The sequence below is a fragment of the Numida meleagris genome, chromosome 6, assembly GCF_002078875.1.
Source record: "Numida meleagris isolate 19003 breed g44 Domestic line chromosome 6, NumMel1.0, whole genome shotgun sequence".
NCBI classification, from domain to species: domain Eukaryota; kingdom Metazoa; phylum Chordata; class Aves; order Galliformes; family Numididae; genus Numida; species Numida meleagris.
Genome location: NC_034414.1, coordinates 18,760,740 through 18,782,845, shown reverse-complemented (window position 1 = coordinate 18,782,845; position 22,106 = coordinate 18,760,740). Strand labels below are relative to the sequence as shown.

Sequence of the window (22,106 nt, the reverse complement as noted above, 5' to 3'; positions counted from 1 at the left end):
GTAGATTGGTTGGTTGGAGTTTAGACAGCCAGTTAATGATAAGTCTTCTCTGCCTGTTGGACTGTGCTCATTTTTTGGCACAGAATTCTGGTTTTGTATTTCTTCTTTGGCTCAGTGTTGGCCAGTTTCATGCAGGAAAGGACTAATGCTAAAGAGTTTCTGAACTGGGTGATTTGGACTTTTTGCAAAGACCTAGTTCTGATGCATGAGGTTTGAAAGTTGCTTCTCCTCCTTTTGTCTCTGTTTTCCCGTTGAAGAAATGGAAATGAGGATAATCACCACTCATAAAACCACTGATACCTCTTATCTTGCAAAGTATGCTGCTGCTGCTAACGATAAAAATTGTAATGTTTTTTTGGCAGTCATTAAAATATAAACTCAGGACATATTCCCTTGAGCTCATGTTCAATTAAGCACTTGAGTCCAAGCCAGGCTAGTGGTTGTCCAGAAGACCACAGGGATATGGAAGTGGGATTAATGACTCAATAAATACTGATTCAGTACTAAACCCAGGCCTTTCTCCTACATTTATATTCATTTTCAGTCCAGTCTGTCACAGATGAATTCAAAAGTAGTTGTTCTTACAGATACTTCCTACCTTCTTCACTCCAACGTTTGGCCCTATTCCATCATTTTCCTAGCAAAAATGAGGCGTGTATGCATCATGTTTGAAGGTGTGGATATGAATACACAGTTACTTAGGAAACATTTAAAGATTTGTAGTAACTGTAATAATAGTCTTCTGCTCTTCCTCTGGTGTGTGTGTACAGAGTGGTGATTTCCTAGCTCTTGTAGTACTGGGAACTCCGCGGCTCTGACCTGCTTTTGGAACATGACGTACTGCAGTGACCTAGACTCCAGCAAAGGGGTAGTGGCTTGTGAGGGTGCTTTAAAACTCTGTTTTGGGGTGTTATGGTACTTCAGTCAAGTAGTGCCTGCTGACACCGAGGAACAGCGAGGACCAGAGCACATGCTTTGAGACAGTGCCTCTCTGATAACAGTCCTGAAGTCCAGGCAAACAGTGGGCATGCTTGTGTTTCAGGCCCCACGGTTTTGTGAGGGTGTTGTACAAGATTCTGCATGTGCTCCAGCCCGATACCTAAGCTTTTGTTTTCACCTTGTACTGCTTGTTGCCAGCTGGGCTGACGCTGTGTATCTAGGCATATGGGACAACTGGGTCACTCTCATCCCATGACTTGGTATACCACAGTGCCCCTGAAGTCCTAGTCCTCACAGATGGCATCACAACTCTTGAGATTTCCTTCAAGGTAAACTGACAATTATGTCTCGTTGTGTTTGTAAATAAGGACGTGGAAAAGTTGATTTGAGGGGGACATTGTTCTTACATTCAGTTAGACCAAGACCAGGGAGCTTGTACAAAGGCTGTGTGAATCACTCGGCTCCGTCCAGAACTATGCAATTAGGACAGCAGCTCTTCAGCGGGGAGATTCAGCTCAGCAGATGCAGAATGTTTAAAAATCTTCTCTCTGTGTTTTGAAGCTTTCTCTTCTTTTGCTTTTTCTCCTGTTTTCAATTCAGTATTGCTGTTTAATGTGTATGCAGATACAAGCAACTGTGTTTGATTTCTTCGTACTGCTGACAGGGACGAACTGAAAGGGTTTTCCTGCCTGCTTTATAGCAGCATATTATTTTTCTATATGTTAGCAATTATATGTATTGTTTCCTGATCACAAGTCTTTCTCACAATCTGTAGCATGACTGTACTTGATTGTATAGCCTGATGTGTTTAGATTTCAGAATGCTGTATCGGGAACGCTTTGATTGCCTGTTATCTCAAGTTTTTTGTTTGTTTAGATTCTGTCAGTCTAAGCCTGTCTTATTTCATAAAATAAAAGAGGGTCGATTCTGTAGCAGTGTGTGATAGTAGTTTGGCAAGGAGAAAACACAGAGTATCAGGAATTGGCATTAATTCTAGGTGGTACTGTACGCTCTAGGTCTGTACTGAGTTGATTGGCAAGAGGGAATTGAGTGGCATTGTGTTGCTTGGTAGAATGGGAAACAAAAAACTGAAGAAAGCCTTGAATGCTCCTTTCCATGAAGAATGATAGGACTTTGTGCAAGGTGACAGCCATCCTGATGTCACAGCCAAATTCCAATGTGGGAACTGCAGTTGCAATTGGGTGAGATTTTTACCGGGTGCATTGAAATGAGTGGGATTTGGCTGTTCACTTCAGTGTAGTCAGGTCATTACTGTCAGCCTTCAAAATTCCGAATCACAGCTCAGCTCATTGGGAGCAGCTCTCTTTCTCACCTCTGAGAACATTTTTTGCAGAATTTATCACAAGCCAAATGTTGCAGAAATATGTTGATGCTGAAAACTGAGGCCGTATTTTTTTCCTTATGTTTAATTTCCTAAGATGTTTCTGTGGCACGTATGTGACTTCTTGCATTAGGGGCATTTAGAAATAATCTGTAGGGCTTAAAGAGGAACCCAGATGTTCCAATGGCTTTCATTTCTAATTGGTTTTGACAAATAGAAATGTCTCCCCTGTTCCCACTTGTATTGTGGCAGCGTTTAGTAAAGATCCCCACTGTTAGATGCAGTCCACACACAATTCACAAAGAGAATGCTTGCCCATAGAACTCACTTCTGTTCTGGCCAAAGGGAAAAATCAATGCACATTGTATTGTCTCATAGTTTCTATTATGTTTATCTCAGGGGAAAAAAAAGTGCACTTTTCTGGCTTCGTAGTTTGTAGTGTAAGCCCCATCCTAATTATATTTCTGATTCCTTGCCTAAGCTGTCATGAATACAGCCAGCTCCTGAGATCTTAAGTTGTGCATTTCTGAAATAACGGAGTTAGTACCCTGGGCAATTTCCTTGAGGAATCCCAGACAGCAGAATTGGAGAGCTTTCCAGGCAAGCCTCATTGGCCCTTTGCCACTTGTGAGTGGCCCCATCTTAACCTCCAGACATCTTGTAAGTGTTTGAAAGTCCTCAAACAGCTGACGTGTTAATCTTCAGGAAGTTGTGTCCCAGCATGAAGGATTTAGATTAAAGTTGAGAGAGCACAGAGAAAATTATTACAGCAAGGTAAAAACGATGGATAGTCCTTTTTCATGAACGTAACGTGCAAACAACATGAAGTGTGAAGATAACGTGGGTACTTGAAAAATTTATTGAAATAAGGTTTTTAAACATTCAAATTTTAAAGGTAAAAGTGTTTGCATTCCCTTGTATTTTGATATCAAAAGAGCAGAAGTTGATGCCAGCCTCTTAATTATCAGAGAACATTGGGTTTGATGTGGGGCTCCTTACCAAAAGTTCCTTGCTTGAGGGTTGGACCAATTGCTCAACTCAAGGAAACCGAGCGGCATTGTGCACAGCCCTAGTCATCTCGGGAGCTGTCACGTTACAGCCAAAGTTCTCGGCAGAGCTGCGGCACCTCTTAAAGTAGAAAGATCCAAGAGTGTGAACAGACTTTTTCCCTGGACCTTGCTTACACTTTGGAAACATTTTCAGTTGCTGTTAGAAAAGCATCAGATTACAGACAACAATTTCAAAATCTGTGGGCAAGCAGAATAATTTCAGTTTAAAGAACAGTTTAACTGGAATTTCACCCAGTTGTGAAGCCTTTTAAGATCATTGGCAGCAAATGCCCATGAACAAGTTTCATATATTAACTGAGGTAGAATAAATATGCCTTTATTTCCAGCTGCTATTTCAAAGGCTGTGGAAATATCAGAAGCAAATTGTTAGCCAGCTGTGCCTTAATCGCAGCACTACAAACGTGCTTTCAATCGGGCTGCTGCAGGGTGTTGCTTCACACCATCCTAGAAAGGTGACTTCGTAACTCATTGTGCTCTTGAGGCTTGATCTAAGCCACGCTAAAATTAATAGGCTCTCACTAACTTTGCTTGGGCTTAGATCCATATTTAAAATCTTGAGTAATTAAAGAAGGGTGACCGGAATGCCAGGATACAGCCAGAGATATGTATAAAGCACAGCATAGCCCACATCAGATAATATAAGGGGGATGTACATGGCTCATTCCTGCACAGTAATTAGGTGCTATTCCACAATGTTGTTTTGTGGGGAAAAAACATTCTTGAACTTCAGGATGTAAATCAGCAGTTCTGCCATAATTTCAAACATAAAGAGTGTTTAGACATTAATTGATATATTTCAATTATAGTTTTACTTATTTAGTTAGCCGTGATTGAAATGAGCGTTGCCGCAAATATAACAAGTACAGAAATGTGAGTGCCAGGTGTAAGTAGAAACTGCCTCTACCTTCATAATATCTTTCATCTACAAATTGCTTGGTTTGAGTGGGAGGAGAGCTGATACCACCCTTGAGGGTGCAAGAAGACATTGCAATGCAATTGTTTCTATTATCAAATAATTTTTAATACCTATTAAAAAAAAGTCGTGTTCCTAATTATAATACCAGTAGTCCAAGCTTGACTGCAGATGTTCTTGTGCCTGAATTTCTGATGTAAAGAATGACTATGATGCTTTTCCAACTCTGCAGTTAGTGGAAATATATAGGAAGAGAAACCATCAGCAGCACACTGCAAGATGAGGGCCAGAAAGCTCTTCAGTAGTAACTGTGGATTAAGTTTCTGCTTTGCTGCCTATCCAGTGTCTGCTCTCAGCCCATCTCAAATACAGCACTGAGATGTAATTTCCACTTCCCGGGCTTGCTCAGAACCTAAAGAGACTTGCCAGACTGGGCGAGCCTTTGGGAAGCCTTCTGTAAGGAGGGCCTGATTCATCCTCTGCCATGATCCTGTGAAAATCCCAGGTGACATCACAGGGCCAGAGGCTTAGTAACTTCCTTACTTCTCCTTGGTACGCTGAGGATATTTCTCAGCTATAACACAGCAGGTGAGAGCATAAATCTTGTCCACAACTGTCTTGTATAAGCAATTTTTCCAGAAGTAAATAAATCATCCTTGTTTCCTCTTACCCACAGCACCTGGTGAACAAATAACTGAATAACTGAGAAGGTGTAGTTTCATATTTGGGCCAATCTAAATCATTCTGCAAATCTTTACTTCAAATTCCTTTTTAGAAAATGGAACCAACTGAAACTGGCTGGCAGAGGAAATATGCACCATTTTTTTGCTCTGACTGGTTTAATAATGTAACTGCCAGTTTCTGTTTTCGCCTCTGTAGAATTATAGGTCTCTATTTGAAACTTTTGACAAATCAGTCTATTTTTGTTCTCCCTCTGCCATAAATCCAATCCGTATGTCTTAAAACATCCTTTCATAGCTCTAACGTGGAAAAGGAAGTGGCTTAGGCTTTGTAGAGGAGGCTACAGTGTAGTTAGCAAGCTCTTGTAGTTTGAATGCATTGCTTCTGCTAGCTCTTAAAGCCTTGACTTCCTAATTATTCAGGTTACAGAGGACATTGGCAGAGTTTTCCCCATTAGCTAACAGTGATGCACAGTGAAGAAACACAACGGGATAAATCATTCCCTTATCCTCAGATTGTCCAGGAAGTTTTTGATGCAGACCTTGGCTTTACCACCAGGCAGGATGCGAAGAGGATGTGAAAAGAGTAGGAGAGATCAATTCAGCATACAATTTCAAAAGAAAACTTCAAGACAAGGAAACAAAGGTCTTGCCCGATATACTGGAGTTCAGCTGGCAAGGGCTTTGTTTGACAAGCACAGCACCTACGTGACAGGAGGTCACTGCAATACGAGCAAAGTGTCTCCACATCTAAGACTCAACTGGGGTCAGAAGGTGAGATGGGAAGGAAATGTGGATTGAAACTGAAATATATTGGTATGGCTGTGCATGGATCAAAGTTGAAAAACCAAAAATAGAGGATGCAGCAGGGTAAGAGTACAGGCAGAAGTGGCTATAAGCCCCCGCGCCTAAAATCACAGAAAATTTAGGCCAAGGATATGCTACTGCTGGCATTGAGGATTGATTCGTAATTAGCAACATGGCTGCAACTGAACACACTGTGTTACAAGAACACTGGCTGAATTGACTGCAAAAAGCTTTTGCTCTGCTGTGGATGCAGTCACTCTGGGTGTCATTGGATCACACCGCAGGGTGCCTCTAGAGGAGGCGGCTCCCCTCTCCCATCCTGCCATGGTCATATATTCCTGCTCCCTTTTTCCCATCAGATGTAGAGGTCACAGTCCCCCTTTCTCTCTGTGCCACACAGAGCGGTTGTGTGGCCACAGGGCAAAGCAGTTCACCTCACTAATTTGAAGAAAAGCCAATCAATTAATGGGTTTTTGGGAGGAAAGCAGAGGAGGCAGTATATTTTGGGGATCTGTGTGGGCACTGATTTGCAATGTGGCTGCAGATTTGCCATGCTCGATCAAAGATAGAGGGCAAAAAGAATGACTGGGGGAAGGAAAATGACTGCCACTTTTAGAGACAACTTGCAAATTAATGTGAAACTGTCTCATAGTTTTGTTTTTTTGTTTTTTGTTTTTTTTTTTAAATGTCCCCAGTCATTCCTACCTTACCCAGCCTGTTCATCTAAATAATCTCTAATTTGCCTACAATTCAAGTGAGTTGTAAGGGCAGACGTGGTCCAGGTAGGACGGGGTCCCAATAACAACTACACAAAACTGCTTGTAAAGCCTTAGTTCCATTCAGTCGCTGTCATGTATGCAAGAAGATAAAATCCTTCAGAATGGAAGGAGTATGTGTGCAGGGAAGGTATGTGTGCAATATAACTACCTTTCTAATCTCTCTTTCTAATATAGGGGTCATTTATAGAGAATATAGTCAACCTCAAAACTTGTGGGTGTAGTTTGGCGAAGCCAAGGGTTCACGCTTATGGAAACCACAGTCTGAATATTTGAAACTGCATGCAGGTTCAAAGAGCTGGCATAGCCCATGGCTTTATTTTTAGAGTTACAAAGATTACAGTTACCATTTACCCCAGATGGACTTGAGGTTATCTTCTACACCTTTTAAAATTAGGCCCTTATATCTAGCAATCTGCATGCAGCTGTTCAAAGGCAACCTGTATGTGCACAGCTGAGTTTTTGTATAAACAATATGAGGGACTTCACTAAAGCTTTTCATGTAGCTTTATCTCAGCTGCAGTTTCGAGTTTTTATGAGCTACAGAAACATCCAGCCTTGCTCCCTAGTTCCCAGTTGCGCTGTTTGATCCATTTCAATGGTCTTTATAGCACTATTGGATTTTGTTTGAACTGTTCCTAAAGACCTCAAGTCCTCTGACTGAACAAGGTGAAAACATGTTTGAGCTCTGCATCGCTACCGTCAGTACAGAAGCTTGCTTTTCTACCCCGCAAAGTTCACTTGTAACAGCTCTATTTCTTGCTCTCTTCCCTAGGTGTGCTGTCCCTGCCTGCTTACTTTAGCCCATACAACGACGGCTCTGTGTGCAGCGATGGACGGGCTGATGCTTATGCCCAGCTGGAACTCCGAACTTTAGAGCAGTCTCTGTTGGCAACTTGTGTTGGAAGCATCTCTGAACTGAGTAAGTTTCAGTTGTAACCGAGTGTGTGTTCCTTTCCATGAAGTAGGAGAGCCGGTCCCTCTGCTATTGAGGTCAGTGGGAGTGTTGCCATTGTTGACAGTGCGAGGAGTATTTGGCCAATGTTGCGTAAGGTTTAATTGTTTTGTGGTGCGGTTTATGAAAATCAGGTTGTTTCATTAGGCTTCTTTATATTTAATTCACCTTGGAGACGCATAAGATGTGGCTTTTCCAGCTTTCTGGTAGTTAGTGGTGCTAGCACCAATAGAAGACGGATGCTTTTGCCTAGATACCTCCAGAGGCTTTCTTGTACTTTTGTGGAACATAGCAGCGGCGCCTCCCTCAGATGGTTAAAAGGGGTCTTTTCTTATTGTTTATGCAGTGGAAGTGTCAAGAGCGCAGATTATTCAAAGAAAGCTTTTTGGTTAATTAAAAAATAAAAAGTGGAAGAAAAAAAAGCCCAGAGCACTTCAGTAACAAAAACTTCAAAACTTTTTTTAATGCTAACCAAATGAAATGTTCCATTCCTAGACTACTTACAAAGCCCTTTTAAAGTAAACAAAAATGATTTGTGTTTTCCTAGTCCACTCCTCTCTAGCAACATTTCTGCTGGCATCATTTTCTTAGTTTCTACCGTGTGAATGCTAATGAATGTCAGGGGCCAGCAAGGAGTTTGTGGGTTTCACCATTTATTTTGCAACCTGCCTTAATTTGAGGTTTTCAGATTCCTTTAACACACCTCTATTTATCCTGAAACACAAGAGAACATTTGTAGCATGGGTCTGTGATTGAATACAGCTTCCTCTCTCTCTTCCCCCAGCCCTGCTTTGGCCAACTTGGTCATTACACCTAGTGAATGGATCTCCTGATACAGTTGCCTGCTGATTTTTTTTATTTTTTTTTAATTTTGCTGAACATTGCCAAAAAATAGAGTGAGTGCGCTCTCAAAAAAAATAGAGTGTGTTATTCTGTGCTGAAAATTTGAATTCTAAATGCACTTCTTCTATAATATGCAGATTTCTGTGTTAGTACCAATGCTAGAGCATTCATGATATTCTTGTAAAATGTTTGAAGTGCCAAGAGTCAGGAGCTACTGAAGTGGAAAGGGGGAAACATTAGAAGGTTTTGGCATTCTGAAATGGGTCCTTAAGCTTGAATGTACTATGCAAGGAAGTGGAGATTTTTTGGTATTGCATTGATCTGAACCATTCATAGCGTCATATAGACATATAGAACCTTTGTGGGGGTTTACCCCTCACCTGTGCAACACTAGAACTTCATGGGTTCAGCTGGAGGTTGTTTGGCAAATTCAGTGTCTTGCTGTGATATAAAAGAACAAATGACTTCCTAAGAATCTCAGAGAGAGGTGAGAATAATTCATATTTCGCACGGGTAAGTTCAAGGTGTTTTCTCAGGATCTAGCTTTGAGATGGGGTGACTATTTCAGTTCCATCCTTTCCCAGTATTGTAACTGTAGGGCACAATGGAGTTACATTTCCTGTGAGAGTTGTAGGGGACTGTAAAGCAACAGAGGATTCTCCCAAGGAAAAAAATAGACTCCTGCTATGTATAGTAATCATTCAGACCAGCGGTATGGTAGTCACACTACTCAAAGATGTAGTGTCTGAAGCCTTTACTGCAAAGCTCATGTAGTTTGTAATGTACCACAATAAAAGGAGAGTAAACAGGGTGTGCCCAAAGCAGGCATATTACACAAATGTCAGTTTTATGTGACTAAAGAGTTTCTGCATAGCTGCTGTCTCGGGGTCACTGCTCTGTGAACTTTTTGTAAATCTGCAGCCTCTAAGTCTTTTCCTAGTAGAAACTGTGCAATGCAGGTTGTCTTCTTCGAGGCCTCTCAAGTCCACCAGTACACTGAAACAGAGGCAGGTTGGCTCAAATTCAAAGAATGAGAGGACTCAGCAGCTCAGAAGCCTTCCAGATTGCACTTCTTACAAGGCTGAGGGGCACATCCATGGTACAGCTTCTAACAGTTGGCATGATAAAGTTTGGCTTCTTAATAGGGGAGTCAGGTCTTATTGTTCTGGAGAAAGCTGCAGGTAGAGTGAGGAGGAGAGAATCAGACTCCTCAAAGAAGGGGTTTCTCTATTGAACTTACTGTTAATTTGTTGTTAGCGCCTGAACCTCAGAGCCCAGTTCAAAGAAATGGGAATAATCTCCTAACATAAAATAGTGATTGTGGAGACAAGAGAAAAGTATTTGTATTAGTAATACTGGCTTTACCATGTGTAAGCTGTGTTCCCAACTCAGGCAATAATGATTTTACAAAGATAAAAACAGTTTTTGTAGGCAGGCAGTAAACTATTTTACATGGTGGGGAAAAGGAGAAAAACATTAAAACAGGGTGGAAAAATCACTGTAAGGCTATTGTTTTGAATGTATGGTGTCTGAGTTTCATTTTCTGTTTTCAAACTTGTATCTTTTTGTTTGAAAGAAAGTTAAATTCCTCTTAAACTGCGAGAAGTGGCAACTTGAGGTCAGTTTTTAGCTTAGTGAAATAAAGAGAATATTTGTACACAAAGGGCGTTTCTCTTAGCAGTGAGAGATTCGATTTAGCTGAAAGAGCGTACTAAAAGAGGACTGTGGGTAAATAATAGATCCTTTTGCATTCTTTCTCTTTTTGCAGGTGACTTGGTATCACGAGCAATGCACCACATGCAGTGCTTGAACACCATTCGCCCAGGCATGAGCCCCATTCGGCAAACTCGGCAGCAGCAACCCATCTCCTGGTCCCCTGATGCTCTCCACACCCTCTATTACTTCCTACGCTGTCCTCAGATGGAGTCTATGGAGAATCCCAACCTCGATCCTCCAAGAATGACCCTGAACAATGAACGGTATGTAGGCTGCTGAACTGTTAGTAGTCAGGGAGTTAGGCGAAGAAGGTCTCCTTTTATTGCGGAACTGTGTGTGCCCGAGCAGCTCTGGCAGTTTTGCAGGATGCTACCTATCAGGCATCAGTTATTCCTGCAGTCAGGCCAGATTATGCTGTCAGCCTTGCCAAGTTTACTAAGTCTTGGAATTGGAACTGGAAAGTGAGCTGTTTTTTCATGCAATCTTTCCGAGCGAGGCATATACTGAATGCTGCCAACGAGGCTTGTCTGGAGACGCTGCCAAAAGTACATGTGGTTGCCTAAAGCAGTAAAGACCTTACCAAAGAAAATTTTACCTTCTGAATAGCGCCAATTAACAATTGTCATCGTTCTTGGGAAAAGGAATGTCATTTGCTTTGCAGAATTTCAAAAGGATTTATGACCAACCTTACTTAAAGATTACTTCAGTTGATGCTGTGTGTTCTGTATAGAAAGAAATTTATATAGGAATTCAGTAACTAAATAGAAAATGCAGTAGGTTGCCATGCCTTCTGCCAGCATCATACCTGACTCTGAAAGTAGGCTCATTATTAGAGTGGGTCCAGAATTTTCCAGGGGGATGTTTTTTTTTCTGTTAGAAACCTCCCTGGTTTCCTTCCTGCACGGCTCCTTGGCAGTCTGCCTGACAAGCGAGTGGCAGCAGAGAGCCTAGGAGCCCTCAGAGCCCTCGCCACAAGTTCCTTGACAGGTCGGGCATATCCTGTTCTTGTGCTCCTCAGCTCAAAGGCAGACAGGTAACTGGTTAACTTACAGCTGTTTCCTGCAGAGAGACCTAGGTCTTTCAGGGTATAAGTTTCCCCAGTTTGAAATTCATATAGGTCTATGTATTTATTTCAGAAACGTTACCTAAATTGAAATTTTTGGATTCCAAGCAGCCAGTACTTAAGCTAATTTTCCTTTTGGATTCCTTTTACCCTGCTGGGCATCAGGCAGGTGGCTGTTTCTTGGTCCATCCCAAAAGCAGCCTGTGGTTGTGAAGTTTTGTAGGAGAGTGATGTGTTGAAGCCGGTGGTAGAGACCACATTCGCAAACCAATAAAGGAGTTTGCTGATTTTAATCAAACGATCTCCCTCGTGCTAAACTGTTTATTTTGTATTTCACATTAGCACGCTGTGCAGAAAATGAGCCTTCATGGGGCCACGTTCTGTAAAGTTGTACCACTAGTTTTCACAGCTGTAAAGCTGAATCTGACAAGCATCTCGTAGCAGAAATGTAGATTAAGCTTTCTATTTTGTGTTGTGTTCTTTTCAGTACTCTCAGTATAATGATGTTACTGCAGCTGCTTGTTTTGTACACTGGTAACAAACCAGTTAAATCAGGAGTGCAGCCGTTTCTGCAATGGCTCCCAAACATTTCTCTTTGCGTGGTTTACTGGAGTTTTTTTGGAATTCAGGCTGCAACTCTATTCTATTTTAAAATCTGCACTAGATCCTATAACAGCTGCTGTCAGGGAAATTTCTGCTATTTTTTTCTGACCAGTACTTAGCTGTAAAGGAAATTAAGGGGGATGTATTAAAATGGAGCAAAAACTGGCATTAGGAAAGAAAAAACAGAATCTGAGGCCTATCGAGTTAAAGAGTTGGCTATGAGAAGTTTGTTAAACCTGAAAATGAAATTAATACTGCCCAGTATGTCAGAAAAAACTTCCAGCCTTAGCTTTCATGTGCTCCAAGGTGTATTTGTATGTGTCTTAATGTATTGACCTCTGTGAATATTTAGTATAGCCAGTGGTGTAAATATTGCTGGCAGCACTTTATACAGGAGATAGTTTACTCATTCCTAGCTTAAGAGGAAAGATAGTTGAGGCTGCATGCAAGATACCTGACTTACGCTTAATAGATGAGAGCACTGACTCACCTAATGTGCGTTGGCAAAGCTGTGCAGCCCAGTTCTTTTATTCTTTATTGAGCCGTGCTACATCAGCTGCAAACTCTGCAAACTCTTTTGTGTATTTATGCTCCCTCTCTGGAATATTCTTGTGACGTACATTGCAATCCTAGTTTGTTTTCTACTGAAAAAAATCTCGGTCACAAACAAGGGCCAATAATGCTGACCTATTCTGTATTTGCTTGTGCTTCAGTTCACAGCCTGCTGTATAAATCTCATTGTTGAATAGGAGTCTGAAATTTAGCAAAGAGAGGGATGGCTCTTAGAGCTACAGACTTGGTAAAACCCCATCTTTATCTTGGGAAGACCTATGAGCCATACAGATTCAGTAGGAACTGCAGTTTTGCAGTACATCTATAGATGTGACAGCCTACTACCCATTTGGTTTGTCTGTTGTCTGTGAGCTTTCTGTGTGTCACGCTGTAACATTGTGATGCAAAGTTCTATAAAAATCATAACGCTGGAAGGTTTTTACTGTGCTTCCCTGCAACATGAAGGCAAGTATAGATTTCAAGTTCTGAAACTATGCCTAGTGGAGGTTGTCGTGCCTGGGCTGCCATGCAGGGCTTTTAAAAACCAGGCCAAGCTTCTGAACGTATCCTGCAGCAAACCGTGCAAGGTATGAAAACATACATACTCGCAGTTAGGTATGCAAGGCACCACAGTGAACAGAGCCAGCTTAAACTGGCATGTTCCTTACCCATACTAAATATGTTGTCAGCTAAAGAACTGAGGGCAGTAAACTACAGAGTCCTGCAGGAATGGGGTCGATGTAGTTGTCTATCTACAGCTGGGCAGATAGAGGATCTTTGTTATTTGGCCTTCAGAATGTGAATGATTTGGGACACCAACAGACTGAAACTGTGGGAAGTTTGTTGATTCTGATACTATGTCTGGTTCTGATACCTCCAGGTGAAGGCACTAAAGTGGAAGGAGGACAATAGACAGAATTAGACAGAAAGCACCCAGGTGTCTTTAGCAAAAGGTTTGAAATGTTTCCCCAGTTAAGGAAGCTGCTCGCCGTATGACCAAGCCATGACCCACGTGGAACCCCAAACTGACTGAGTTTGCTGCTATCTGCTGTCTGGTGTCAAATAAGCTACCTGAGGAAGCATTCTGCAAGTAGAGTGCCACTTGTGCAATGTGTTGGCAAACGAATTAGACCCTGAGGTTGAGAACAAGATGCTTTATTCACTAACCCAACTGCCTAAAGGCTAAGAAATTGTCTGTGCCATTACAGAGTACATCTGTCTTTGCTGCAAAATGTCTCTGTGTTGGGCAGTACGTTATTTATTTATTTGTTTTTAGTTTCTCAGGGATCTTAGAGTATATTGTGTAAGAGAATAGAAACTGTGCTTCTGGGCCATGGAGAGTTAGCAGCCATGTGGTATTCCCTCTCTCCCTTCTCTGTTTCTGCTCTGCTTTTCCCCTGCTGCTTATGTCAAGCTAGCTGAGCTTGGGAGCGCTCTGCAGCGTGAGATCATGTCCCAGAGCAGCAGAGCATGTTTGCTGGCATTCTTTTTGGGATACTATGACTAGAGAAGGGCCATCCAAAGGTAAACTAAGTTATTTTTTTTCTTCATTTTTTCCCCAAGTGGAATATAAAGCTTTTGTCTTACTTTTAACAGTGTGTCCAGACAAGATTACTCTCTGATTGATACTTATCTCATGGAGTATTTGCTCCCTGTAGAGCACAAATTGAGGTCAGTATTCTAGTCTCATTTTACAGCTGGATGGACTAGCGTACCTAAGATTAATTGACAGCTAGGGCAGCAGAGCAGACTTAAAGCTAGAAATAGAAGCCATTGACTGCCTTCATCCTATCTCTGTTTGGATGCAAGATCCTAGAAGTACAGATTACTGAGTATACGGCATTTATAGTAGGAAAGTTAGTATAACCCAAAACCTAAGAAAAGGTTAAAAAAAAAAAAAAAAGTTGGATCCTGCTTCCTATTGTGTAGCTGATTATCCGTGTCTTATAAATCATTTTTTCTGTAGCTGATATTGTTGGTCTGTAGAAGTTTCCAAAAGTAATACTGGGCTTGTCCGTCAGTGCTCATGCATCCAGTCACATCAGTTGGAGCGGGTCCAGAGGAGGGCCATGAAGATGATCAGAGGGCTAAAGCACCTCCCCTATGAAGACAGGCTGAGAGAGCTGGGGCTCTTCAGCCACAAGAAAAGAAGGCTTCGGGGGGACCTTATAGCGGCCCTCCAGTACCTGAAGGGGGCCTGCAGGAGCTTGGGAGGGACTTTTTATAAGGGCAGGTTGAGGGGAAATGATTTTAAACTGGAAGACAGTAGGTTTAGACTAGAAGTAAAGAAGAAATTCTTTACTGTGATGATCGTGAGACACTGGAACAGGTTGCCCGGTGAGGCTGTGGATGCCCCCTCCCTGGAAGCATTCAAGGCCAGGCTGGATGGAGCTGTGAGCAACCTGGTCTAGAGGGAGGTGTCCCTGCCTGTAGCAGGGGGGTTGGAACTAGGTGATCTTAAAGGTCCCTTTCAACCCAAGCCGTTCTGTGATTCTATGATCAGAGCTTTCTGATCTCTCCGAATTTCTGGCATGCCAAGTTTTACATGTCTGAGTTTGCTGGTGTGTTATTTTAATCCAAAAGTCAGTGAATATGAAACAATTCACATCAGCAGAAGCACACAGACAGTACCCATCTGACCGTCAATGAAAATCCAGCAAAACACTAGCAAAATTCCAGAGCCAATGCAGAATTCATCAGCCCTCAACAGTTAAATTCAAGGCTTGCCAGTTTGATGGAAATCCAGATGGAAAAGTTGTGGACACTGCAGGAAGCCAAATGCAATCACGGACAGCATGCACACTGTATCTTTTAGGAAGGGTTAAGCAGGAGCAGTGGGCTAGTGCCTAGTCTCCTGTGTTGTGTTAGCAGGGTAGAAGGGAGCCGAGCTATCTATGTGTGTTCTATGGAGTATTTCCAGAAATGCCTGCTCGAAAACATTATTCATTGGGAAGGGATCTGATGCTGCCAGGAAAATGACTGTAGTTCTTTCATGCTATTTTTGATTACTATTTGCTCAAAGGCTATATTCTTCCAATATTTGACCTGTTGAATTAAATAAAAACATTTGATGTTTGTCTTGTGGCGTACAGTCCAAATTTACTCTGGCTAGCATGGAGACCAGAGATGGGTCTACATTAAGAGTTCTGATAGAGCATCAAAATCCTGCCCAAGCATCCCTGAAATTGATGGTGATGGAGTTTTATCTCAGCCTGCTATGCTTTCAGATTCAAATACTCAAACCAGATAGGGTGGAGCAGTGGCCTTATGATCTTACTTTATTTTTCTCGCTTTGTAAAATTCAGTCCATCTTCAGATACATCAGAGACATACCACTGACTTTTACTGTGACAAAACTCTAAGTAGCTTGCATCTGTGCTTTTCTAGAGCACTCCTTTCAAGTGTCTTCTTGTTTAGTTTCCTTATCAAGAGTCTTGCAGTGTTTGATAAAGAACAGAGGAAATCCTGTGCTATGGCTATTTCTAAATCTTCACTGACTACCTGGTGAAGATGCCGTCCTCGTATCACTTTATACAAAATTCTTAATTTGAAAAAACATTACTTTGATCTTACTTAGTATCTTTTTTTTTCTTGATGATTTTTAGGTGCATCATTAGAAATAATTAGAGCCCTGAGTTCTTTTCCTCACAATTTGCTGCTTTCTTCCCCTCTGCTCAGAAAGGGCCTGGAACACTAAATGTTTATTCTGCGGTGGCTCGAGACAGGAGTGATGTGATCTCATGGATCGATTTTTACAGCGGTTATCAATTCACATTAAAGAGCAGACTAGCAACTCAATTGTTAATGCAAACTGTATCCAGAAAGTCTTGCTTGGTATTGCATGGGCATCCAACCAGTAGAAAAAGGAGAATCAGGAATAACCTGCAGAGCCTGCTGCTGAGACCTGTGATTGCTTGAAATGCATCATTGACATCACTGGGAAGTATCACTGCTTTCAGAGCTAGTTAAGAACGAATCTTTTCTCCAGATGGATGTTTCCAGACTCTCAGTGATCTGTCATGAGGCTTTTTTCCCCTCCACTCTTTTAAAGTGCAGGTTTATGGAATTTTATTAAGTGGAATAGCTACATCATCGTCTGTCTTTTAGATTTATCTGTGCCCTAGCCTTTCCTAATGCAAATTTTATATATTTATGTCTGAATTCTTTTCTTTTACAGCCATATCCTATTGTTACCATGATTATTCAGGAAGAGAACTTGATATACCTAGTTCAGCGAGCTGTGTTTTTTAAAAAGCCTGAAGTAAAATAAATTCTGGAATCTCTTGTCTGAGAGATCTAAGTATCTTTCTGCTCTTTCTACAGCTGCTTCGCTAAACGCATGAAAGACTTATTGCAGTTCTTCTGTAAAACCAGCTTTCTGATAAATGACCCTTCATTTTGTTTTCAAGTCCAGTATCCTCCCTTAAGACTGGGGGCAGCATCCTGCTTTCCACTGTACCCCACTGGGTCCTCATCTCAGGGGCTGTCATGGCTACAAACCGTTAGCCACACGGTGCTGTGTGGATATGCCTTGTCAGCGTTACTGTCTGTAGTTTACTTTGTCATTGTGATTGTTCAGAAACACAAAGGTCACCCCTTTTTCTTTTTTCCCCGGCCCAAAAAGCTGATGGATTTTGTTTCGTTTTGTTTTTTCCCTCTTGTCCTCCACAACTTGCTATTGATGGAAGACTTAATTTCGTAGGTTTAGTAGAAGAATAAGAAGTTTATAAATGTGTAAGATGAGTTTCCTCTAGCATTACTGAGGAAAGAGGCTGTGAGCGTGTACTTCTGCCTGTTTGAGGCATGGACCAGCTAGTGTTGGATTTAATTGTGATTGTGAGATATTCATTCACAAGGAAGATAGAGTGAATGGGTGTATTTCAGAGGCTAATTACCTATAGTCAGCGTGCATCTATTGACTAAACTTAACTGTACATCAGTAGTGCTATTTCTGACGTGAGACGGGATTACATATTGTATTAAGCCCACACTAAATAGTTGCACAATATATTTTGACATTTTCCCCAGTTTTGAGAATTGAAAATGTATATATTTTATCAGGAGGAGTCAGTCATTTTGTTGTGCTGGTGTGAGTAACTTTCACCTTCCTGTTTTGTATGGTTACATCTCAGCGCATTCTACAGCAGTGACACCTAGCCAGAAAAAAAACACAACACAAAGCACTCAAGCTACTGACTTTTTAAGAGACTCAGATCTTGTGCAGATGAGACACCTTCTACGTACAAGCTCCTGATGTCCTAACTGAGACTGGAGAGAGTCAGGATGAAATCCTGGATCATCTTGTTTTTTTTTTTTTCTTTCTTTCTTTTTTTTTTTTTGTAGTTCATTTCTTGACGTTCAAAGATTGCAATATTGAAAAGTGAGGGGCGACCTTGCCAGTAGTGATGGGAATTAATTGCAAACCCTGAGGATCAAATTAATCCAAGTGTAACTGCTAAAACCGGCAATGCAGCCTACTCTGAATTAGATTCTTCTGCTGTCTTTTATGTTGTCTGTACCAACAAACACTGCTCAATTGCCTCACACCTGGAGCAGACTAGCCTTTCTCCCATATTGCTGGCTGTAAGCAATTTGTAACATTGAGTGTTTCCAAAGTAGCCAGTATCTTCTGATCTTTTGTATTGGAATAGGGGTGTGGTACAAACATAGGTTACTTAAATTCTCTGCAAAATTGCAAGGAGGAGAATCTCGCTGTAATTCCAAATCAGCCAGCGCAGAACAGACTTCATAGAGAGTAAAGGGACTGCCTCCCCTTGCCAGCCTTGGTGCACAGGGATAGCATTACAGGTGAACAAGAACTTTCACAAACAAAATATTTGGCTCTAATAACTGTATCTGAAGCCATGCACCAAAAAGTCAGGCTCTTGAAACCTTACTGCTGAATATGTATTGGTTTCTGTGAACAATACTTAAGGATTAGTATGCAAAGTCTCAGATGTCAGATATGAATGTGCAGGGGGACAGGTCACCTAAAAGATTAGAAGGTGTGAATGTGTGACTTGATATTTAACCACCTGTAAGCAGGTAAGCTGACAGTACAATCTAGAACAGATGCACTTGTCTGATCCTCTGACTGGAGGGGCCGCTGTCTCTGAGGCCTAAGTGTGTGGACAGTCTGGGCCAGTGGAGTGGAAATACAGCTACTGCAGCCACAGCTGGTGCTGGTTTCATGCCAGCCAAGCGTTCATATTTCTTATCATTGATAATCCACCTCATCTCTGAGCTTGTTTGCAGCAATTCACAATTATCTTCCTTTGATCCTGAAAGGGTTCGGCTCATCTGACACAATAGAGATGCGGGAGGTAAATAAGGAGTACTCCAGTAGGGATTACTGACAGACTCCGTGAGAGTCATGTGAACTGCATTTGCTGATCATATCTTAACATTGTTGGTAAATTATCAAGGTGCCTACTTTATATTAAAATGTAAATAAAAATATCTGATCTGTTTTGTGCAGCTGCAAGTGGTTTTAAAACCTTATATTACTTTATGAACTGAATGAATGTCGGAGCTGTGAATATCCAAGGGTTGGACTGGACAGTTTCCCTTTCAGATTAAATGGTTCCCTCTCTTAGAACACAGCGAAGCTTTAACCGAACAGCTCTGCTTACTGAGTGCTGTAGAACTATCAGCGATGACAGATTGGTAAGGAAACTGGTTTCTTGCATAAAGATCTAGCACCCCTCGGAGCTCTTTCTGGAGTTAATTTTCTTCACCAATATAACTCATGCTGAAATGCACACTCTACCTATCAATTTGCCAATCTGTAATAACGTACAAGTTAGAGTAGTAGAGGAAAAATATATGTTACGTATCCACAAGATACTGGGCAAACAAAAGGAAAGTAAAATGGAGGGATCTTCATGTCATTCCATTTTGCTGTGAGATCATAGAGCATGGCTTGGTAGAATACCAATGAGAGTTACACCGTGTTTTGTTAAGTGATTTTCAGTGTGAAGAAAGAGCCTAATCAGAATCATTTGAGACCCTGGGTAGGAGGAAATAATCGTGGAAACTATTTCAAAACATGTTGATGCCAAAAGAGTGGGTGGGAGTAGTTAGTATGGATTGCAAAGGGGAAACCTTTTGTGACGACTTGGTGAATGAGGGGAGAACAGCGGGCGATGTATGTCTTTTTCTTAGCAAGGCTGTCAACACTGTCTCCCATAATGTTCTTCTAGACAAATTTGATGAGGTATAGAATGGGCTAGATAAGTGGAAATGGAAGTATGCTTCAGAGCTAGCTGAACTGCTACTCTCAAAGATTTGTGATCAGCATCACAAAGTCCAGCTGGATGCCAGTCACTAGTGATATGCCCCAGGGGTCAATGGTGGGATCAATACTGTTTAACAACTTAATTAACGACCTGGATAATGAGACAGTGCATCCCTAGCAGGCTTGCAGGTGATACGAAACTGGGAGAAGCGTTGATACATCTGGTGGCTGTGCTGCTGTTCAGAGGGACCTCAGTAGGTTGAAGAACTGGTCAAACAGGAATCTCAGTTAAAGTAAGCAAATGGAAATGCTCAGTCCTGTGTCTGGGAAGGAATAACCCCAGGCACCAGTACGCGCTGGAGGCTGACAAGCTGGAAAGCAGCTTTGTTGAAAAGGAGCTGGAAGTTCTATCAGACAGCATATTAAACGTAAGCCAGCAATGTGCTCTTGCTGCAAAGGTGACCGATATCATCCTAGGCTGAATTAGACAGAGAACTTACAACAGGTGGAGAGGGAGATCCTTCCACTCTGCTCAGCCCTGATGAGACGCATCTGGAGTGCTGGGTCCAGTTCTGGGCTCCCCAGTATAGAAGAGAAGCGGACTTACAGGAGAGAATCCAGCGCAGGGCCACAAAGATGATGAATGGAATGCAGTTTCTGTCTTTTGAGGTGTGACTGAGAGAGCTGAGGTTTCTTTGGCTAAGAGAAGGCTCAGAGAGATCTTATCAGTGTCTATAAATATTTCCCTCCCAGTAGGGAGGGAAACAAAGATGAAGCCAGACTCTTCTAATTGGTGCACGGTTAAAGAACAAAGGCACAGGCTGGAATACAGAAAATTCTACTTAAGCGAGATAAAGTTATACTTACTTTGATAAGAGCACTGTAACAGGTTGCCACTGTTGGTTGTGTATTCTCTGTCCTTGGAAGTAATCCAAATCCCACTGGACACGGTGCTGGGCAACCTGCTCTAGCCCACCCTGGTTTGAACAAAGCCATCTCCAGGGCTGCCTTGTGACCTCAGCTGTTCTGTGGTTCTGATGGTGGGATTTGTCCCTTAAAATTGCTTTGCATGTGTCAGCCTGGTAACTTCCCACTCGTTGGTAAGTATCAAGAAATAGTTTTGGAGAACTGGCTGGTCTCTTAGCAGGCACTAACTAATCCTTACCACCTACCTAGGGAAGCAATACCACCTTTTGACAGTCTTTGTGCTGGCAGTTACAAAAGTTTCTTCTGAAAAACACTATTACAGTAGATCTCAATGCTTGCAAAAAATCACTGGAAAGACTGTGTCTTTGACTCAAGCCATTTCTGGCAAATGTCCCCTACTTGTGAAAATGTTTGAAAACTAGGTAGGCGATTGTTGGCTCGGTTCTTTAGGAACAAAGAGATGATAGCCTGTGTGTGTGTGTGTGTGTGTGCGCTACCACTCTGCAATACTATAACTACAGCTCCAGTAATTACTGTAACTACTGTGAAGATTTCAATGTTAAGCTCTTGGCTTCTGCACTTAAGTTTCCATCTGTTCAGATCAAAAAGAAGGTAGGAGAAAATAAGAGCCTGTTAAATTAGTTGCCTGTATTCTCCAGGCTAGTACAAACAGAAATGTTCAGTGCATGTCGACCCTCTGTGTTGCGTATTGTTTATGGTTTGCTCTTTCATGATCAGAAGATTAAGTAGCAAAGTAGCATAAAAAAAAAAAAAAGGAAAGAGCGGTAATGCAGGAAAAGTTAGAACAGAAATGTTATAGTAAGTTTTATGAGAAGGGTATTTTACAAATACAGAGATGAACAGAGCAAGGTCTCTTGGCTTCATTTTTTTCAGCTTTGGGACAGCAGCTTCCTGTTAAAGTAGCAGAGGACTGAGTCTATAGTTGTCCACTTGCTCTTTGCTGTCAGTTAATATCAGTCTCCATTTTTCCTAGAGATAGTTCTTCAAAGATAACCACAGCGTTCTTTAAGTAGGATAAGTAAAAAGTAGCAACTCTGTGGATGAAAGGTTCTGAATATATTGCACAGAACAATGGTAAAAAGCCAGCAAGTTTCTTCTTTTTCAGTAATTGCTGTTTCCAATTGAAGTTAATATTATTTCCTGTTGGACTAAATTACAGACATGCAGAACTTGCCTGTTTCCTGAGGAAGGAGTTAGCATGGCCCTTGTTAAAGCATCAGCTAAATAAAGTCGCAGTCGGGAGTTTTTGCTGTGCAGCAGCCACAGTTGGCAGGTTGTTGGGGTTTTCTCTCTTATTGCTCCTGACATCTTTGTTACAGAGACCTGAGAGCTAAGCTCTTCTGAAGAGTAAACGTTTCTGGGTGTAATTTATGATAATAGCAACAATCATTCTTTCTCTTTGACCTTGTGGGGATTAGAAACTAAGCTTTCCCTGGGGTAATCCTAGATTGTATGTCTCTGCTTTGTCTCCTTTTAAAGGAGACTCTGGCACTTTGGGTTTCCTGGTCTGTGCCTACAAGTGCATGTACAGCCATGACCCGATTGTCACTTAGGATGCTAAATTGTGCTGTTTTCATCAAGTGTTCTTATAGTAAATGCTGAGCTGACTGTTTTTAAAAGCATGTCTGCTCTGCAATACAAATCCTATTCAAATGAGTTACA

At 41.7% G+C, this 22,106-nt stretch overlaps 1 protein-coding gene and 1 long non-coding RNA gene across 4 annotated transcripts in view; one reads left to right on the top strand and one right to left on the bottom strand.

Moving 5' to 3' along the window:
• Positions 1–22,106, top strand: part of ABTB2 (ankyrin repeat and BTB domain containing 2) — a 134,519-nt gene that overhangs the window by 80,803 nt on the left and 31,610 nt on the right. For 2 of the 3 annotated variants that reach the window (XM_021403088.1, XM_021403087.1), the window contains exons 2-3: positions 7,303–7,449; positions 10,094–10,304. In XM_021403088.1, the coding sequence (XP_021258763.1) occupies positions 10,114–10,304 (191 nt within the window). In that variant the 5' untranslated portion in view covers positions 7,303–7,449; positions 10,094–10,113. Of the gene's footprint in view, positions 1–7,302; positions 7,450–10,093; positions 10,305–18,899; positions 18,926–22,106 lie in introns of those variants that run through there. The other variant, XM_021403089.1, reaches the window with a different exon arrangement.
• Positions 9,154–20,564, bottom strand: LOC110401696. The gene is made up of 2 exons (XR_002440538.1): positions 20,364–20,564; positions 9,154–9,500 (listed from the first exon to the last, which is right to left on the bottom strand). It is a non-coding gene; the product is annotated as an uncharacterized LOC110401696 (long non-coding RNA).